Genomic DNA, 17,189 nt, shown 5'->3' on the forward strand with positions numbered 1-17,189 from the left:
CAAATTCAATGGCATACTGTTATAATTATTACTTTATATAATTGTATGACATTTAAAGAAGATCAGAGAAGAGCAAGTATATATTTGTAGCTTTTCTTAAATTAACCTTCATATTTACCATTTTTTATTTGCTCTAAATAAGACCTTCCTCAACCGCATCCAAATGGTGTCAGCCAAAAGAATCGAGATGAGATTATGTGTATAGTTCTTGGTTTGTGCATGGCACAACTAAAGGGTGCCATACACATTGCAGTGGATTTGTATATTTATTTTGATGAGTTATTGGCATATGGTCTTATAATGATTTAATGATTTCAGTATGTTGTAACAATTATGATTTCAGTATGTTATCACAATTTTCTGGTAGCTAGAAGTAAAGTGACTAGAGGAACAAGTGCTTTTTAAAATCATACAAAAATGGAGTATGATCCCTAGTGGCAGTCCCATAAGGATCTCGAACTAAGAAGCTGTGTGGTGCTCTGGTCTCAACCCAGTCCTAAGAGAACCAGAAAATAAGAGTAAGTTGGTTTCCAGTTGGCTAACTCTAAACAAGCCTAGTTCTTTAATATTCAACTGTTAACAAGTTCGTTAACATTCAACATTTAACAAGTTCTTTAACATACTAATGGCCTCAGCCATTTAGTTTTCCCACATAAATCACCTCCTTCACGGACAAGCCACACAAACATCACAGAGAAGAACCTGCCCTGATTCTTGCTCTCCTTCTGTCCCAGAGGCATGGATCAAAAAACTGGCAGAGAAGACATGAGGTCCTACCACCCTTGGGGACTGACCTTGACATGGTGACCACACCCATGGGTAAAGCCCAGTGAATTCCAGGCCATGACCAACCAGTGAAGCCATCCCTTCTCACACTTGCCAACTTTTCTTTTTCCTTTTTCTTTTTTTTTTTTTTTTTTGTTGAATTTTAAGATCCTTGCCTGTGGTTAATTCGTATACACACACACACACACACACACACACACACACACATACTTTAAGTTCTGAGATACATGTGCAGAACATGCAGGTTTGTTACATAGGTATACACGTGCCATGGTGGTTTGCTGCACCCATCGACCCGTCATCTACCTTAGGTATTTCTCCTAACGCTATCCCTCCTCTAGTACCCCACCCCACAACAGGCCCTTGCGTGTGATGTTCCCCTCCCTGTGTGCATGTGTTCTCATTGTTCAACTCCCACTTATGACTGAGACATGTCGTGTTTGGTTTTCTGTTCCTGTGTAAGCTTGCTGAGAATGATGGTTTCCAGCTTCATCCATGTCCCTGCAGAGGACATGAACTCATCTTTTTTATGGCTGAATAGTATTCCATGGTGTATATGTGCCACATTTTCTTTATCCAGTCTATCACTGATGGGCATTCGGGTTGGTTCCAAGTCTTTGCTATTGTGAATACTACCACAATAAACATATGTGTGCATGTGTTTTTACAGTAGAATGATTTATAATCCTTTGGTTATATACCCAGTAATGGGATTGCTGGGTCAAATGGTATTTCTGTTTCTAGATCCTTGAGGAATCGCCACACTGTCTTCCACAGTGGTCGAGCTAATTTACACTCCCACCAACAGTGTAAAAGCGTTCTGATTTCTCCACATCCTCTCCAGCATCTGTTGTTTCCTGAGTTTTTGATGATCACCATTCTAACTAGCATGAGATGGTATCTCATTGTGGTTCTGATTTGCACTTCTCTAATGACCAGTGATCATGAGCTGTTTTTTCATGTTTGTGGGCTGCATAAATGTCTTCTTTTTTGAAAAGTGTCTGTTCATATCCTTTGCCCACTTTTTGATTGGGTTGTTTGTTTTTTTTCTTGTAAATTTGTTTAAGTTCCTTATGGATGCTGGATATTAGCCCTTTGTCAGATGGATAGATTGCAAAAACTTTCTCCTATTCTGTAGGTTGCCTGTTCACTCTGGTGATAGTTTCTTTTGCTGTGCAGAAGCTCTTCAGTTTAATTAGATCCCATTTGTCAATTTTGGCTTTTGTTGCCATTGCTTTTGGTGTTTTAGTCATGAAGTCTTTGCCCATGCCTATGACCTGAATGGTATTGGCTAGGTTTTATTCTAGAGTTCTTATGGTTTTAGGTCTTACATTTAAGTCTTTAATACATCTTGAGTTAATTTTTATATAAGTTATAAGGAAGGGATCCAGTTTCAGTTTTCTGCATATGGCTAGCCAGTTTTCCCAACACCATTTATTAAATAGGGAATCCTTTCCCCATTGCTTGTTTTTGTCATGTTTGTCAAAGATCAGATGATTGTAGATGTGTGGCATTATTTCTGAGGCCTCTTTCCTGTTCTATTGGTCTATATATCTGTTTTGGTACCAGTACCATGCTGTTTTCATTACTGTAGCCTTGTAGTATAGTTTGAAGTCAGGTAGTGCAATGCCTCCAGCTTTGTTCTTTTTACTTAGGATTGTCTTGGCTATATGGGCTCTTTTTTTGGTTGCATATGAAATTTAAAGTAGTTTTTCCTAATTCTGTGAAGAAAGTCAGTGATAGCTTGATGGGGATAGCACTGAATCTATAAATTACTTTGGACAGTATGGCTATTTTCACGATATTGATTCTTCCTATCCATGAGCATGGGATGTTTTCCATTTGTTTGTGTCCTCTCTTACTTCCTTGAGCAGTATTTTGTAGTTCTCCTTGAAGAGGTCCTTCACATCCCTTGTAAGTTGTATTTCTAGGTATTTTATTCTCTTAGTAGCATTGTGAATGGGAGTTCACTCATGATTTGGCTCTCTGTTTCTCTATTATTGGTGTATAGGAATGCTTCTGATTTTTGCACATTGATTTTGTATCCTGAGACTTTGCTGAAGTTGCTTATCAGCTTAAGGAGTTTTTGGGCTGAGACGGTGGAGTTTTCTAAATATACAATCATGTCATCTGCAAACAGAGACAATTGGACCTCCTCTCTTCTTATCTGAATACCCTTTATTGCTTTCTTTTGCCTGATTGCCCTGGCCAGAACTTCAAATGCTATGTTGAATAGGAGTGATGAAAAAGAGCAAACTCGTCTTGTGCCAGTTTTCAAAGAGAATGTTTCCAGTTTTTGCCCATTGAGTATGATATTGAATGTGGGTTTGTCATAAATAGCTCTTATTATTTTGAGATACATTCCATCAGTACCTAGTTTATTGAGTGTTTTTAGCATAAAGGGGTGTTGAATTTTATTGAAGGCCTTTTCTGCATGTATTGAGATAATCATGTGGTTTTTGACATTGGTTCTGTTTATGTGATAGATTAAATTGATTTGTGTATGTTGAACCAGCCTTGCATCCCAGGGATGAAGCTGACTTGATCTTGGTGGATAAACTTTTTGATGTGCTGCTGGATTCAGTTTGCCAGTATTTTATTGAGGATTTTTGCATCAATGTTTGTCGGGGATATTGGCATGAAATTTTCTTTTTTTGTTGTGTCTCTTCCAGGTTTTGGTATCAGAATGATGCTGGCCTTATAAAATAAGTTAGGGGATTCCCTCTTTTTCTATTGTTGGAATAGTTTCAGAAGGAATGGTGCCAGCTCATCTTTGTACCCTCAGTAGAATCCAGCTGTGAATCCATCTGGTCCTGGACTTTTTTTGGCTCGTAGGCTATTAATTACTGCCTCAATTTCAGAACTTGTTATTGGTCTATTGAGGGATTCAACTTCTTCCTGGTTTAGACTTGGGAGGCTGTATGTGTCCAGGAATTTATCCATTTCTTCTAGATTTTCTAATTTATTTGCAAAGAGGTGTTTATAGTATTCTCTGATGATAGTTTGTATTTCTGTGGGATCAATGGTGATATCCCCTTTATCATTTTTTATTGTGTCTATTTGGTTCTGTCTTTTCTTCGTTATTAATCTGGCTAGCAGTCTAACAATTTTGTTAATCTTTTCAAAAAAACAGCTCCTGGATTCATTGATTTTTTTAAGAGTTTTTTGTGTCTCTATCTCCTTCAGTTCTGCTCTGATCTTAGTTATTTCTTTCTTCTGCTAGCTTTAGAATTCATTTGCTCTTCCTTCTCTAGTTCTTTTACTTGTGATGTTAGGGTGTCGATCTTAGATCTTTCCTGCTTTCTCCTGTGGGCATTTTAGTGCTATAAATTTCCCTCTAAACACTGCTTTAGCTATGTCCCAGAGATTCTGGTATGTTGTGTCTTCGTTCTCATTGGTTTCAAAGAACATCTTTATGTCTGCCTTTATTTCATTATTTACCTAGTAGTCATTCAGGAGCGGTTTGTTCAGTTTCCATGTAGTTGTGCAGTTTTGAGTGAGTTTCATAATCCTGAGTTCTAATTTGATTGCACTGTGGTCTGAGAGACTATTTGTTATGATTTCCATTCTTTTGCATTTGCTGAGGAGTGTTTCACTTCCAATTATGGGGTCAATTTTAGAATAAGTGTGATGATGTGCTGAGAAGAATGTATATTCTGTTGATTTGGGGTGGAGAGTTCTGTAGGTATCTATTAAGTTCCCTGGTCCAGAGCTGAGTTCAAGTCCTGAATATCCTTGTTAATTTTCTGTCTTGTTCATCTGTCTAATATTGACAGAGGGATATTAAAGACTCCCACTATTATTATATGGGAGTCTAAGTCTCTTTGTAGGCCTCTAAGAACTTGCTTTATGAATCTTGGTGCTCTTGTATTGGGTGCATATCCCCTGGTCCAGAGCTGAGTTCAAGTCCTGAATATTCTTGCTAATTTTCTGTCTCATTCATCTGTCTAATATTGACAGAGGGGTGTTGAAGTCTCCTGCTATTATTATGTGGGAGTCTGAGTCTCTTTGTAGGCCTCTAAGAACTTGCTTTATAAATCTGGGTGCTCCTGTATTGGGTGCATATATATTTAGGATAGTTAGCTCTTGTTGCATTGATCCCTTTACCACGATGTAATGCCCTTCTTTGTCTATTTTGATCTTTGTTGGTTTAAAGTCTGTTTTATCAGAGACTAGGATTGGTTTTACTTTTTGCTTTCGATTTGCTTGGTAAATATTCCTCCATCCCTTTATTTTGAGCCTATCTATATCTTTGCACATGAGATGGGTCTCCTGAATACAGCACACTGATGGGTCTTGACTCCTTATCCAGTTTGCCAGCCTGTGTCTTTTAATTGGGGCATTTAGCCCATTTGTATTTAAGGTTAATATTGTTATGTGTGAATTTCATCCTATCATCATGATGCTAGCTGATTATTTTGCACATTAGTTGATGCAGTTTCTTCATAGTGTCAATCGTCTTTACAATTTGGTATGTTTTTACAGTGGCTTGTACTGGTTTTTCCTTTCCATATTTAATGCTTCCTACAGGGGCTCTTGTAAGGCAGGCCTGATGGTGACAAAATCTCTCAGCATTTGCTTGTTTGTAAGGGATTTTATTTCTCCTTTCTTACGAAGGTTAGTTGGGCTGGATATGAAATTCTGGGTTGAAAATTCTTTCTTTAAGAATGTTGAATATTGGCCGCCACTCTCTTCTGGCTTGTAATGTTTCTATAGAGAGATTTACTGTTTGTCTAATGGGCTTCCCTTTCCCAACCTTTCTCTATGGCTGCCCCTAACATTTTTTCCTTCATTTCAACCTTGGTGAATCTGATGATTATGTGTCTTTGGGTTTCTCTTCTCAAGGAGTATCTGTGTGGTGTTCTCTGATTTCCTGAATTTGAATGTTGGCCTGTCTTACTAGGTTGGGGAAGTTCTCCTGGATAATATCCTAAAGGGCATTTTCCAACTTGGTTCTATTCTCCCTGTCACTTTTCAGATACACCAATCAAACTTAGGTTTAGTCTTTTCACATAGTGCCATATTTCTTGGAAGCTTTGTTTCTTTTCATTTTTTTTCTCTGATCTTGTCTTCATGCTTTATTTCATTAAGTTGATCTTCAATCTCTGATATCCTTTCTTCTGCTTGATCGATTCAGCTATTGATACTTGTGTATGCTTCACGAAGTTCTCATGCTGTGTTTTTCAGCTCCATCAGGTCATTTATGTTCTTCTCTAAACTGGTTATTCTAGTTAGCAGTTCCTGTAACTTTTTATCAAGGTTCTTAGCTTTTTTGCATTGGGTTGGAACATGCTCCTTTAGCTTGGTGGAGTTTGTTATTACCCATCTTCCGAAGCCTACTTCTGTCAATTCATCAAACTCATTCTCCGCCCAGTTTTGTTCCCTTGCTGGCAAGAAGTTGTGATCCCTTGGAGGAGGAGAGGCGTTCGGTTTTTGGAATTTTCAGCCGTTTTGCGCTGGTTTTTTCTCATCTTTGTGGCTTTATCTACCTTTGTTCCTTGATGCTGGTGACCTTAGGATGGGGTGTGTGGACATCCTTTTTGTTGATGTTGATGCTATTCCTTTCTGTTTGTTAGTTTTCCTTCCAACACTCAGGACCCTCTGCTGCAGGTCTCCTGGAGTTTGCTGGAGGTCCACTCCAGACCCTGTTTGCCTGGGTGTCACCAGCGGAGGCTGCAGAACAGCAAAGATTGCTGCCTGTTCCTTCCTCTGGAAGCTTCATCCCAGAGGGGCACCCACCAGATGACAGCCAGAGCTCTCCTGTATGAGATGTCTGTCGACCCATGCGGGGAGCTATCTCCCAATCAGGAGGCATGGGGGGTCAGGGACCCACTTGAGGAGGCAGTCTGTCCCTTAGCAGAGCTTGAGAGCTGTGCTGGGAGATCCACTGCTCTCTTCAGAGCCGATAGGCAGGAATGTTTAAGTCTGCCGAAGCTGTGCCCACTGCCGCCCCTTCCCCCAGGCACTCTGTCCCAGGGAGGTGGGAGTTTTATCTATAAGCCCCTGACTGGGCTGCTGCCTGTCTTTCAGAGATGCCCTGCCCAGAGAGGAGGAACCTAGAGAGGCAGTCTACTTGCCAGCTTTTCTTAACTCATTGTTCAACCAAGGCTATTATTGTCCTTCTCAGGACAGGAGGCCAGAGTAGCATGTGAAGGGGATTCTGCTTCCACTGAGGGAGACACTTCCTCAGCATTTGCAGCAGCTCTGGGAACATCCTTCCCAAGGGTGGTGAGATGGAAAAGGTCATCTTTTGTATTCTAAAACATTAGAAACAAATCCTAGTGTGGCAGGATATTAATTTACCAAAAGGTACTCTGTGGCATGTAAAACACCTGGAAAGATTAACAACAGATAAGCCATAAATGTTTTCTTTACTTTTTCATTTTCTGGAAGCATGACCCTTTGCAAATTATGGCCTGTCCATTATTTAACAAATTAGACTATTTTATAGCCCTATTTATTCATTTATTACTAGATGATTTCTGTGCTCTTCTGAAGCTCAGTAATTTACAACTCTGATCAGTGGAACTTATTATGATGTGAAATACTCTGTATCTCCTCTGTCCAACATGAGAGCCAGTATGGGGCTACTGAGCACTTGAGGAACTGAATTTTTTAATTTTTACTAATTTATATTTACTTTTAAGTAGCCCCAGCTAGAGGCTCTCAAATTGGATAATGAAGTTACCTTCTTTGATGTCGTCTTTCTTCGTATTGTGTAATTAAACTTTGTAAGATAGATTAAAGCATAGAGCCCCCAAAATCAAAATGCTGATATTTTCATATATGACAAAACCCATGGTATGGGCCATGAGAATATTTTTTAAAGAGCTGTCATTTATTTATCAGCCTTCTAAAACACTCAAATGCACTTAGACAAAGACCTGGAATAAGCCAGATCTGTGGGGGCCCATAGCCAAGAAATGGGAATCACACAAAGTCTCCAGAATCTGCTGGGGCCACAAGGGGAAACTCATACTGTGAGCTTCCATCTCACCAAATGCCATGCAAGCAGGAGGAAAAGAGTAGGGAGGGTCTTGTTTCCGCTTGTGGGAAGCAAGGAAAGGAAAAGAAGAAATTTTCAAAGCTACAACTGGGAATATTTACTTTATGCAGACAGCAGCTGAGTGAGGGTAATGAAATCCATGATGCTCTCCATAGCACTTTTCAAAGAGTGAACTTGTGAAAGTTTGTTATAGACTGCCAGAATCTTCCTTAGTAGTCTTTGAAGTAGGGAGATAGAGGATCCTATTATCCTCACTTTTCTGTAAGGCATACCTTTCATTTTTTGCCAGTACATGTTTTTCAGATATATATTGATGAAAGCCAAACTGCTTACAGATAAAACAGACATAAGCAAAATATCTCTCCTCATATGATAAAGTGTGATAATGACAGGGCTTTTTTTTTTAAGAAATGTAGGTGTTTGACTTGAAATCAGTGTATAGTAATATTCATTATGGTTTCCTTTCTCAAATTAATACTTATGGTAACATTATATACATTTGGTGATTTAATTGTCTCAAGTATTATGGGAACATCATCCCAGCTGCTTCAAACCTTAAAATTCTGTTTCCATTTCAAGACAACAAAAGCCCATGCTCCAAAACCTTCAACAGTTAGCATTTCATTTTCTCTGGGCCCATGTCAGCAGTATAATCAGAAACAAAATAAGAAATTATAAGGTTCATTCCCAACCCATCATGGAATGAAAAATCTCTCTAAATGGATCTTAAAAATCACTTCCCCTCTGTAAGAGAAAACATGCTGCAAAGAGAAAAGTTAAAAGTCACATTAGCTTGACATTGTAAATAAGAACAAAGCCCACATGTAAACTAATGCTCTTCATCCATTTGTCCCCAGGTCATAGATCTGTACTGGGGAGTGGAAGAAGATGAGTGGGACAGCCCAGAGCTCCAGAAGACCCGCATGAAGCTGCTGGAGGATTGCTTGAAAACTTCTGCAGGTCCATGTTTTGTTGTGGGTATAAAAAAACTAATGCTTTATATTAACTTTTAGATGAATGTGAGAATTATTGCTGATTTGTGAGTCATAAGGGGTTTTTAAATGAGGGGGAAAACGACTTTTTTACGTCTATTTAAACATTTTAAGCTGTCTCCTGGCTCTCAATGTATGAGAACAAAAAGCTTCAACTTTCCGTAAGAAGTGCTGCAAATTAACGGTGAATAATTTGAAATGGTAATCAAAGGGATTGACTTGGTTTGACAACAATTTCTACAACACCTTGTGATCAACAATAAGGATTACTCTTTCAGACCTACAATAATTATCCTAGGTTTTCTTATCTTATTGTATAATATATTCCATCATAGTGCTTCTAGTTCTTAACACTAGAATTTCTGGCATTTTTTAACAAAATGGCTGAAACATTGTTAAAGTAAATCAAATATACTATGTCTCATCTGCCAGTAGCAAATGGTGCCCTGTGAAAATGTTTGTTTCTACAGTGATTTTCAGCTACATGTTCATTATAAGCTAAAGATCAACAGAGATATTCCAAGTGGAACATTATTATTAATTCATCATTATTTTCTAAAGAATACTCACTCCTCTGTGTTAGCATAGTGGCAGTAAGATAAATAGGTCATTCTATGGCAGGTGGTTGTGCAAAAATCACTGCCTTAATTTAGCTTAAGAAAGACTTACCTTGAATTCAAACAGATCCTACCAATCGATAAGGGAAGTTGCCCCTTTGAACATAGGTTGCTCTAAGACTGACAGACGAGTGTTAAAATTACCAGTGAGTGCTATGAAAAGAAATCACACTGTACTGTTAAAAACTAGATTCAATATATCAGCAAAAGTGTTCTTAATATTTATTTGCATATCCATCTATATTTGGCTCCACATAGGATTAGGAAGACCTACAGAGATGATATCACAAATCTGACCAGCTGATGGTAAATTTCTTACCCAGGCTAGTAAAGTGTATAAAGGCTGTATCATATAGTATTTGTAGTATTCCATATATAGATAAATTGTTTACTCACTACCTACTTGAGTGCTACTGTGTGCCAAGGGCTGCTCTTAAGTGCTGGGGGTATGGTAGGTTGACCCATACGAAATTGTTATTTTGTGGGCCAGTTCCTTAGGATTCAACCTTAGAACTGAACTAAGAAGATAAAATTTTTTGCTTTCCCGGAGCTTACATTCTAATGTGGGTGGAAGGGGGAGAGGGCAGGCAAAACCCAAATAAGTAAGATAAACAGTAAGTCAGTTGGTGATAAGTGCTATGGAGAAAAATAGAGAAATGAAAGAAAAGAGAGAATACCAGCGAGGGGAGAGATTTGCTACTTAAGATAAAGCAGTCAGAGAAGGCCTCACTGATAAGGTGACTCTGAAGGGGAGATGGAAAGAGGGGCAGGAAAGAACCAAGTGTGGATATTCCAAGTCCGGTATTCCGGGAAGAGGGGTTGGCATGTTCAGGAAACAGCAAGCAGGCCTGTGTGCCTAGAACAAGTATGAATAGGGAGGAGGGCATGGGATATGGGGAACATATCATGGGGCCTTTTCATCTTTTATGATTAAGAGAATATTTTTATTTTTAAGAGTAAGAAGACTATTGTTATGGCTCAGCATAATTGGGAAACATCGATTTTGGAAAGGTAATTTCAGTAAGACAATTCAATTCTGTAATCTTCAAGTTGACTTAAGGTTTTACCTTGAGTGACAGGAAAAACTGCAGAAGTGTTCTGAGCAGAGGAATGAAGTGATTTGACTTGTATTTTAAGCATGGCCTTGGCTGCTGGGTGAAGAATAGGGAACAGAGCAGGCAGACCTTTAGAGAGCTACTGCAATAAGCCAAATGAGAAAAATACGTGGTTTGGGGGGTTGGGGGAACGAGCACCGGAAAACAGTGTCCTGTGGCCTGAAAAGAATGCAAAAGAAGGCCTGAAAGTTGTGTTAAATATCTGAAGAGCAAGTAGCGGAAGAGATTCTTTTCCGTGGGTCATTGGAGGATAGAACTAGGAAGCAGATTTCAGCTTTGGGTGAAGAAGTTAAAGGATATATAGCTTCCTCTCAGGTTTTTGGATCCAGTATCCCTGGGTTCTGACCTGATATTTCATAGCTGTGTGGCACTGCAGGAGTTGCTCCACTATTCTAAGCCTTAGTTTTTTGTCTGTAAAATGGAAATGATAATTAATAATAGTTATCTACCTCATCGGGTCATTCTGAGAATCAAATGAAATTACAGGCAGTTTTATAGTATTTCACACATAGTAATCCGTTAAAAAGTGTTCGTTGTTTCTTATTGTATATTATTATCTATCACAGCTGTCTGAAGATGAAATCACCTGGCTCAAACTGTAATGATGCATCACCAAAAAAGTTTTTATCGAAGTGAAGAACACAAACCACTCTGACAGGGGTGCTATAGAAGAGACTCAAATATTGGAAGACAGGTTAGGCCAGATTCCGTTATGCTTAGAAAGCCAGATTTGGGAAGCATAACCCACTATGGGAGTGTCCTGGGAAACCTCAATTACTGTGATCTCCACAGCTTTACCGTAATCCAGCCTCGGAAATTCAGGAATGAGAGAGATGTTTTCCCCCTTTTATAACCCTGTTGAGTGCCATCCCTAAGCTAACTAAAATTAGACATGACTCTGAATTCCAATAATTTGCTGGTAGGAGAATAAATAAAGACTTTGCAAGTTTATGCAGGTTATGAGAGCAAAGGTTAGCTGATAGAACAGCAGCAACATCTTTATTGAGCATAAGCAAATCATTTATCTCTCCTTCTGCTCCCCTGTTACATGTTTAAACTCAGGGAAACCATGATAAGACCCTGCAGATAGAGCTAGGATTATTCACCCCAGCGATCCTAAATCACACAAGGCTTGTATCTCACAGCTTATAGAAAAAGAAAAAAAAAGTACACCTCTTAGGGCCTTTCCTGTTGTAACTATGGTGACAACTGGCATGTGTGTGTTACTTTTAAGCTCCAGTTTCCTCGCCCAGTGCTCCCTTGTGGATATTTCTAGAAGTCATGATGACCCCTGTGGGATGCAGAGCTTAGCATAATACTTCCCCTAATGCTGAAGTCTTTGGCAAGGAAATTCACCACTGCTGAATGAAAAAAAAAAGTTTTTATATCTTCAAAGGCTTCGCAGTCTTTAGCCTTTATGTTAGGTCCAAATAAATTAAGGACCAGATGAAGCTTTCCTTTTAAACACCCAGGGAATTGAGGCCCAAAGGGAACTTAGTCTTCAGTATTGTTCGTGCTTGGCCTTTTTCGACTTCATTTCCTATAAGTTGTCATTTAGATAATGGCCCGAGGTTCCACTGACATGCAAGCTGTGCTGTAATTCTGGACAGCTGTTTTACACACATGTTTTTGTCCCTGAAGAGATGAGAGTGCTAGAGTGAGAGAGCCTGGACATGTGTCTGGTCCTGCTCTCAGAGGACTAGCTTGGGAAACATTGTAAAGCATACATCATCTTACTGAGAAGAACAACATTTGAATACGTGTGTAGAGAGAGGCAAGTACAGTGGGAAGAGCCCAGAATTTTCATTTTACAATCAAGTGAGAGCCCTGGTTCTCAGGGAACAAGTCACTAACTTAATTGTACTTTAGTGATCACATCTATAAATATGGGAAAATAATAACAATAAACTAAAAGTAAATTTTGAATCAATTTCAAAGGATTGTTGTGGGGACCAAATGTGATAATATATGTATGAGTTCTTTGTAAACCCATAAAAGGCTAACAACCAGTAATTTTAGACCAAATAACTTAAAATGTGATTTATTTTCAAATAAGAATAAAAAGTTTTCATTTATATTAGGCATTTATGTGCTATTATAATTTTTCCCTTTAAAAATGCTGATAATCTAAATGTAAAAAGTATCAAGGCTTCATTCAGTCAAATGTTAAAGGATTTTAATTCATTCTTATGTGTATATTAATAAAATGTAATATTTGTAAAATGCATATGGTACATATATATTTTGTTTTTCTAGATATGAATTTGCTGACATTTACTGACTAAAAGCTTTACCTATCCCCAAGGAGGGATTCTGACCAAGGCAGCCCCTAGCAGGGAGACAAATCACAGCTGAGTAACAAAATCATCCTCATCACCTTTTAGGCGTAAAAAATTGCTGCAGGCTTTGCAAAGTGTGGAAAGGTCAACAAAATCTCCCCCACCTACTTGTCGCATTCCCTAGTCCATAGAAAATCCTTTTGTAGAGGGAGAGGAATATGGCCTTTTGGAGAGAGCAGAGGTCATGTGATGCTAATTCTCTCATTATCTCATCCCCATCCTTCTCCATGCTGCATATTTATAGGGAAGAGGGGGTTTTCTTCTTGTCATCCCTCCAAATGTGGAGTACCCAAAAGAATTGCTTACAGAGTTTGAGCATTGATCCTGGACCCTGAATACAGGCCTGCCTCTTGGCAGAGTTGATAGAAGTAGGTGACTTCAATCAGAAACAACAAAGGTGACGTTATAACTGATCCCACAGAAATACAAAAGATCCTCAGGGACTATACAAAAGATCCACAGGGACTATTGTAAACACATCTATGCACACAAACTAGAAAATCTAGAGGAAATGGAAAAATTCCTGGAAACACAACCTCCCAATATTGAACAAGGAAGAAACTGAAACCCTAAGCAACCAACATTGAGATCCAAAACTGAATCAGTAATAAACCTACCAACCAAAAAAAAGCCCAGAACCAGATACATTCACAGACGAATTCCACCAGATATGCAAAGCAGAGCTGATACCTATTATAGTGAAACTATTCCAAAAACTTAAGGAGAAGGGACTGCTCCCCAACTCATTCTTAAAAACCAGCATCACCCTGATACCTGGCAAAAGACAAAACCTGGCAAAAACACAACGAAAAAAGAAAACTACAGGCAAATATTCCTGGTGAACATAGATGCAAAAAAACCTCAACAAAATGCTAGCAAACCAGATCCAACAGCACATCAAAAAGTTAAGTCACCATAATCAAGTAGATTTGATTTCTGGGATGCAAGGTTGGTTCAACATATGCAAACCAATAAATGTGACACACCCACATAAACAGAGCTAAAAACCATATGATCATCTCCATAGACATGGAAAAAGCTTTTGATAAACATTCCTTCTTGATAACCCTCAGTAAACAAGGCATCGAAGGAATATACCTCAAAATAATAAGAGCCATCTATGACAAACCCACAACCAACATCATGCTGAAGGGGCAAGAACTGGAAGCATTCCCCTTGAGGACTGGAAGAACATAAGAATACCCACTCTCACCACTCCTATTCAACACAGTACTGGAAGTGCTAGCTAGAGAAATCAGGCAAGAGAAAGAAATAAAAGGCATCCAAATAGGAAAAGAAGAAGTGAAACTCTCTCTCTCCATGTATGATGTGATTCTATACCTAGGAAATCATAAAGACTCTTCCAAAGGGCTCCCATAACTGATAACTTCAGTTTCAGGATACAAAATCTATGTACAAAAATAAGTAACATTTCTATACGCCCATAACGTTCAAGCTGAAAGCCAAATCAAGAAAGCAATTCTATTTACAATAGCCACAAAAAAATTAAAATACCTAGGACCACATCTAACCAAGGAAGTGAAAGATCTCTACAAGGAGAAGTACAAAACACTGCCAAAAGAAATCACAGATGATGCAAACAAATGGAAAAACATTCCATGCTCTGGATTGGAAGAATCAATTCATTAAAGTGTTCATTCTGCCAAAAGCAATCTATATATTTAATGCTATTTCTATCAAACTACCAACATCATTTTTCACAGAACTAGAAAAAACTATTCTAAAATTTATATGGAACCAAAAAAGAGTGTGAATAGCCAAAACAAAGCTAACCAAAAAGAACAAAGCTGGAGGCATCACCACATTACCCAACTTCAAACTATGCTATAAGGCTACAGTAACCCAAACAGCATGGTGTTGGTACAAAAACAGACACATAGACAAATGGAACAAAATGGAGAACCCAGAAATAAAGCTGCACACCTACAGCCATCTGACCTTTGACAAAGTTGACACAAATAAGCAATGGGGAAAGATTTTCTGTTTAATAAATTATATTGGGATAGCTGTCTAGCCATATGGAGGAGAATGAAATTGGACCCCTATCCTTCACCATACACAAAAATTAAGATGGATTAAAGGTTTAAATGTAAGACCTCAAACTGTAGTAATCCCAGAAGAAAACCTAGGAAATATCATTCTGGACATCAGCCTTGGGAAATAATTTATTAGTAAGTCCTCAAAAACAACTGCAAAAAAAAACAAAAATTGACAAGTAGTACCTAATAAAACTAAACAGCTTCTGTGAAGCAAAAGAAACTATCAGCAGAGTGAACAGACAGTGTACAGAATGGGAGAAGATGTTCGAAAACTATGCATCTGACCAATGTCTAATATCTAGAATCTGTAAGGAACTTAAACAATGGAAGGAGCAAAAAAGACCATTAAAAATGGGCAAAAGATATGAACAGACACTTCTCAAAAGAAGACATACAGGTGTCCCACAAACGTGTGAAAAAATGCTTATCAACATTAATCATCAGAGGAATGCAAATCAAAACCACAATGAGATGTCATCTCACACTAGTAGGGATGACTATTATTGAAAACTCAAAAAACAACAGATGCTGGTGAGGCTGTAGGGAAAAGGGAATGATTATACATTGTTGGTGGAAATGTAAATTACTTCAGCCACTGTGTGAAAAGCAGTTTGGAGATTTCTGAAAGAACTTAGAACTACCATTCAACTCAGCAATATCATGACTGGGTATATATCCAAAAGAAAATAAGTCTTTCTACCAAAAAGACACATGTACTCACATGTTCATCACAGCACAATAGCAAAGAATCTAGGTGTCCATGTCTAGTGGATTGGATAAAGAAAATATGGTACATAAACACCATGGAATACTACACAGCCACAGAAAAGCAAGAAATTATGTTCTTTGTAGCAACATGGATGAAGCTGGATGCCATTTTCCTAAGTGGATTAACTCAGGAACAGAAAACCAAATACCACATGTTCTCACTTACAAGTGGGAACCAAAAATTGGGTACTCATGGACATAAAGATGGCAACAATAGAAACTGGGGACTACTCAGCCACACACCCATGCTGCCATCAGTGGCACAGAGAATGAGGGAGGGGGCAAGGGTTGAAAAACTACTGGGTACTATGCTGAGCACCTGGGTGATGGGATCAGTCATATCCCAAACCTCAGCATCATGCAATACAGCCAGGTAACAAACCTGCGCATGTATGCCCTGAATCTAAAATAAAAGTTGAAATTATATATAAAAAAGCAGACGGCCAGGCACAGTGGCTCAGGCCTGTAATCCCAGCACTTTGGGAGGCCAAGGCGGGTGGATCATGAGGTCAGGAGTTCAAGACCAGACTGGCCAACATGGTGAAACCCCCTTTTCTACTAAAAATACAAAAAAAAAAAAAATTAGCTGGGAATGGTGGTGCATGCCTGTAATCCCAGCTACTCGGGAGGCTGAGGCAAGAGAATTGCTTGAACCAGGATCCAGGAGGCGGAGGTTGCAGTGAGCCAAGATCACACCACTGCATTCCAGCCTAGGCTACAGAGCGAGACTCTGTCTCAAAAACAAACAAACAAAAGTAGACAACTTACACTCTGCTGTCTTGAGCAACTAGAGTTTGAAAAACTTAGTTACAGTATTGGAGAATCCGTCCCCACTCCACCATGTGTGTGGCATCCCTGGAGGATGCTCATAGCATCTCACTACAGTTCCCCAATCCGTAGTGTGGATGAGGTGGAAATTTGCTGTGGGAGAAGCATTGGCAGGTGACCCTAGAAGAGCCAAGCCTGATACCACGCATGCAATGAGAGGAGCACCATTACCACCAATGGAGGCAGGTAAGAGGTTCTTCCCTGACTTCGCATTTAGAGGGGTGTTCCCATACAGCAGGCAAAAGGAATCTTGCCTGCAGTAGTATGCCTTGTCAACTCCCTGAGCTCTCAGTGAACCAACACCCATGTAGCATCCTCATTGGGGCTGTGAGATTACACACATATATAAACAAACACAGTCTGTCAGCATTGAGTAAAGAAGCAGCAGAGACCAAAAGAATGGGCATATCACCATTGTTGCTTGAGTATAAGCAGATGTCAGAGCAGACTTCTACCTCCACTTACACACACACACACACACACACACACACACACACACACTGCCATCAGTGGCACAGCTAGCAGGGAACAGAGAACGGGTCATGCTCATACCCACCACAGGCAGCTCCTGGCAGTGGACCCTAAGCCCAGTATGCACAAAGTAAGAAGAAAGAGGCCCAGAGAGCTACATTTTGAACGGGGCCATATTTTAAACCAAAAATATGACAACTTAAGGGA

General features: G+C 39.1%; 1 protein-coding gene across 1 annotated transcript in view; it reads left to right on the forward strand.

The window, feature by feature from the left end:
- Positions 1–17,189, forward strand: part of NWD2 (NACHT and WD repeat domain containing 2) — a 203,934-nt gene that overhangs the window by 102,513 nt on the left and 84,232 nt on the right. The window contains exon 3 of the mRNA XM_004038530.5: positions 8,650–8,766. Within this exon, the coding sequence (XP_004038578.4) occupies positions 8,650–8,766 (117 nt within the window). The remainder of the gene's footprint in view (positions 1–8,649; positions 8,767–17,189) is intronic.

Source organism: Gorilla gorilla, chromosome 3 (genome assembly GCF_029281585.2).
Source record: "Gorilla gorilla gorilla isolate KB3781 chromosome 3, NHGRI_mGorGor1-v2.1_pri, whole genome shotgun sequence".
In the NCBI taxonomy this organism is placed as follows: Eukaryota; Metazoa; Chordata; class Mammalia; order Primates; family Hominidae; genus Gorilla; species Gorilla gorilla.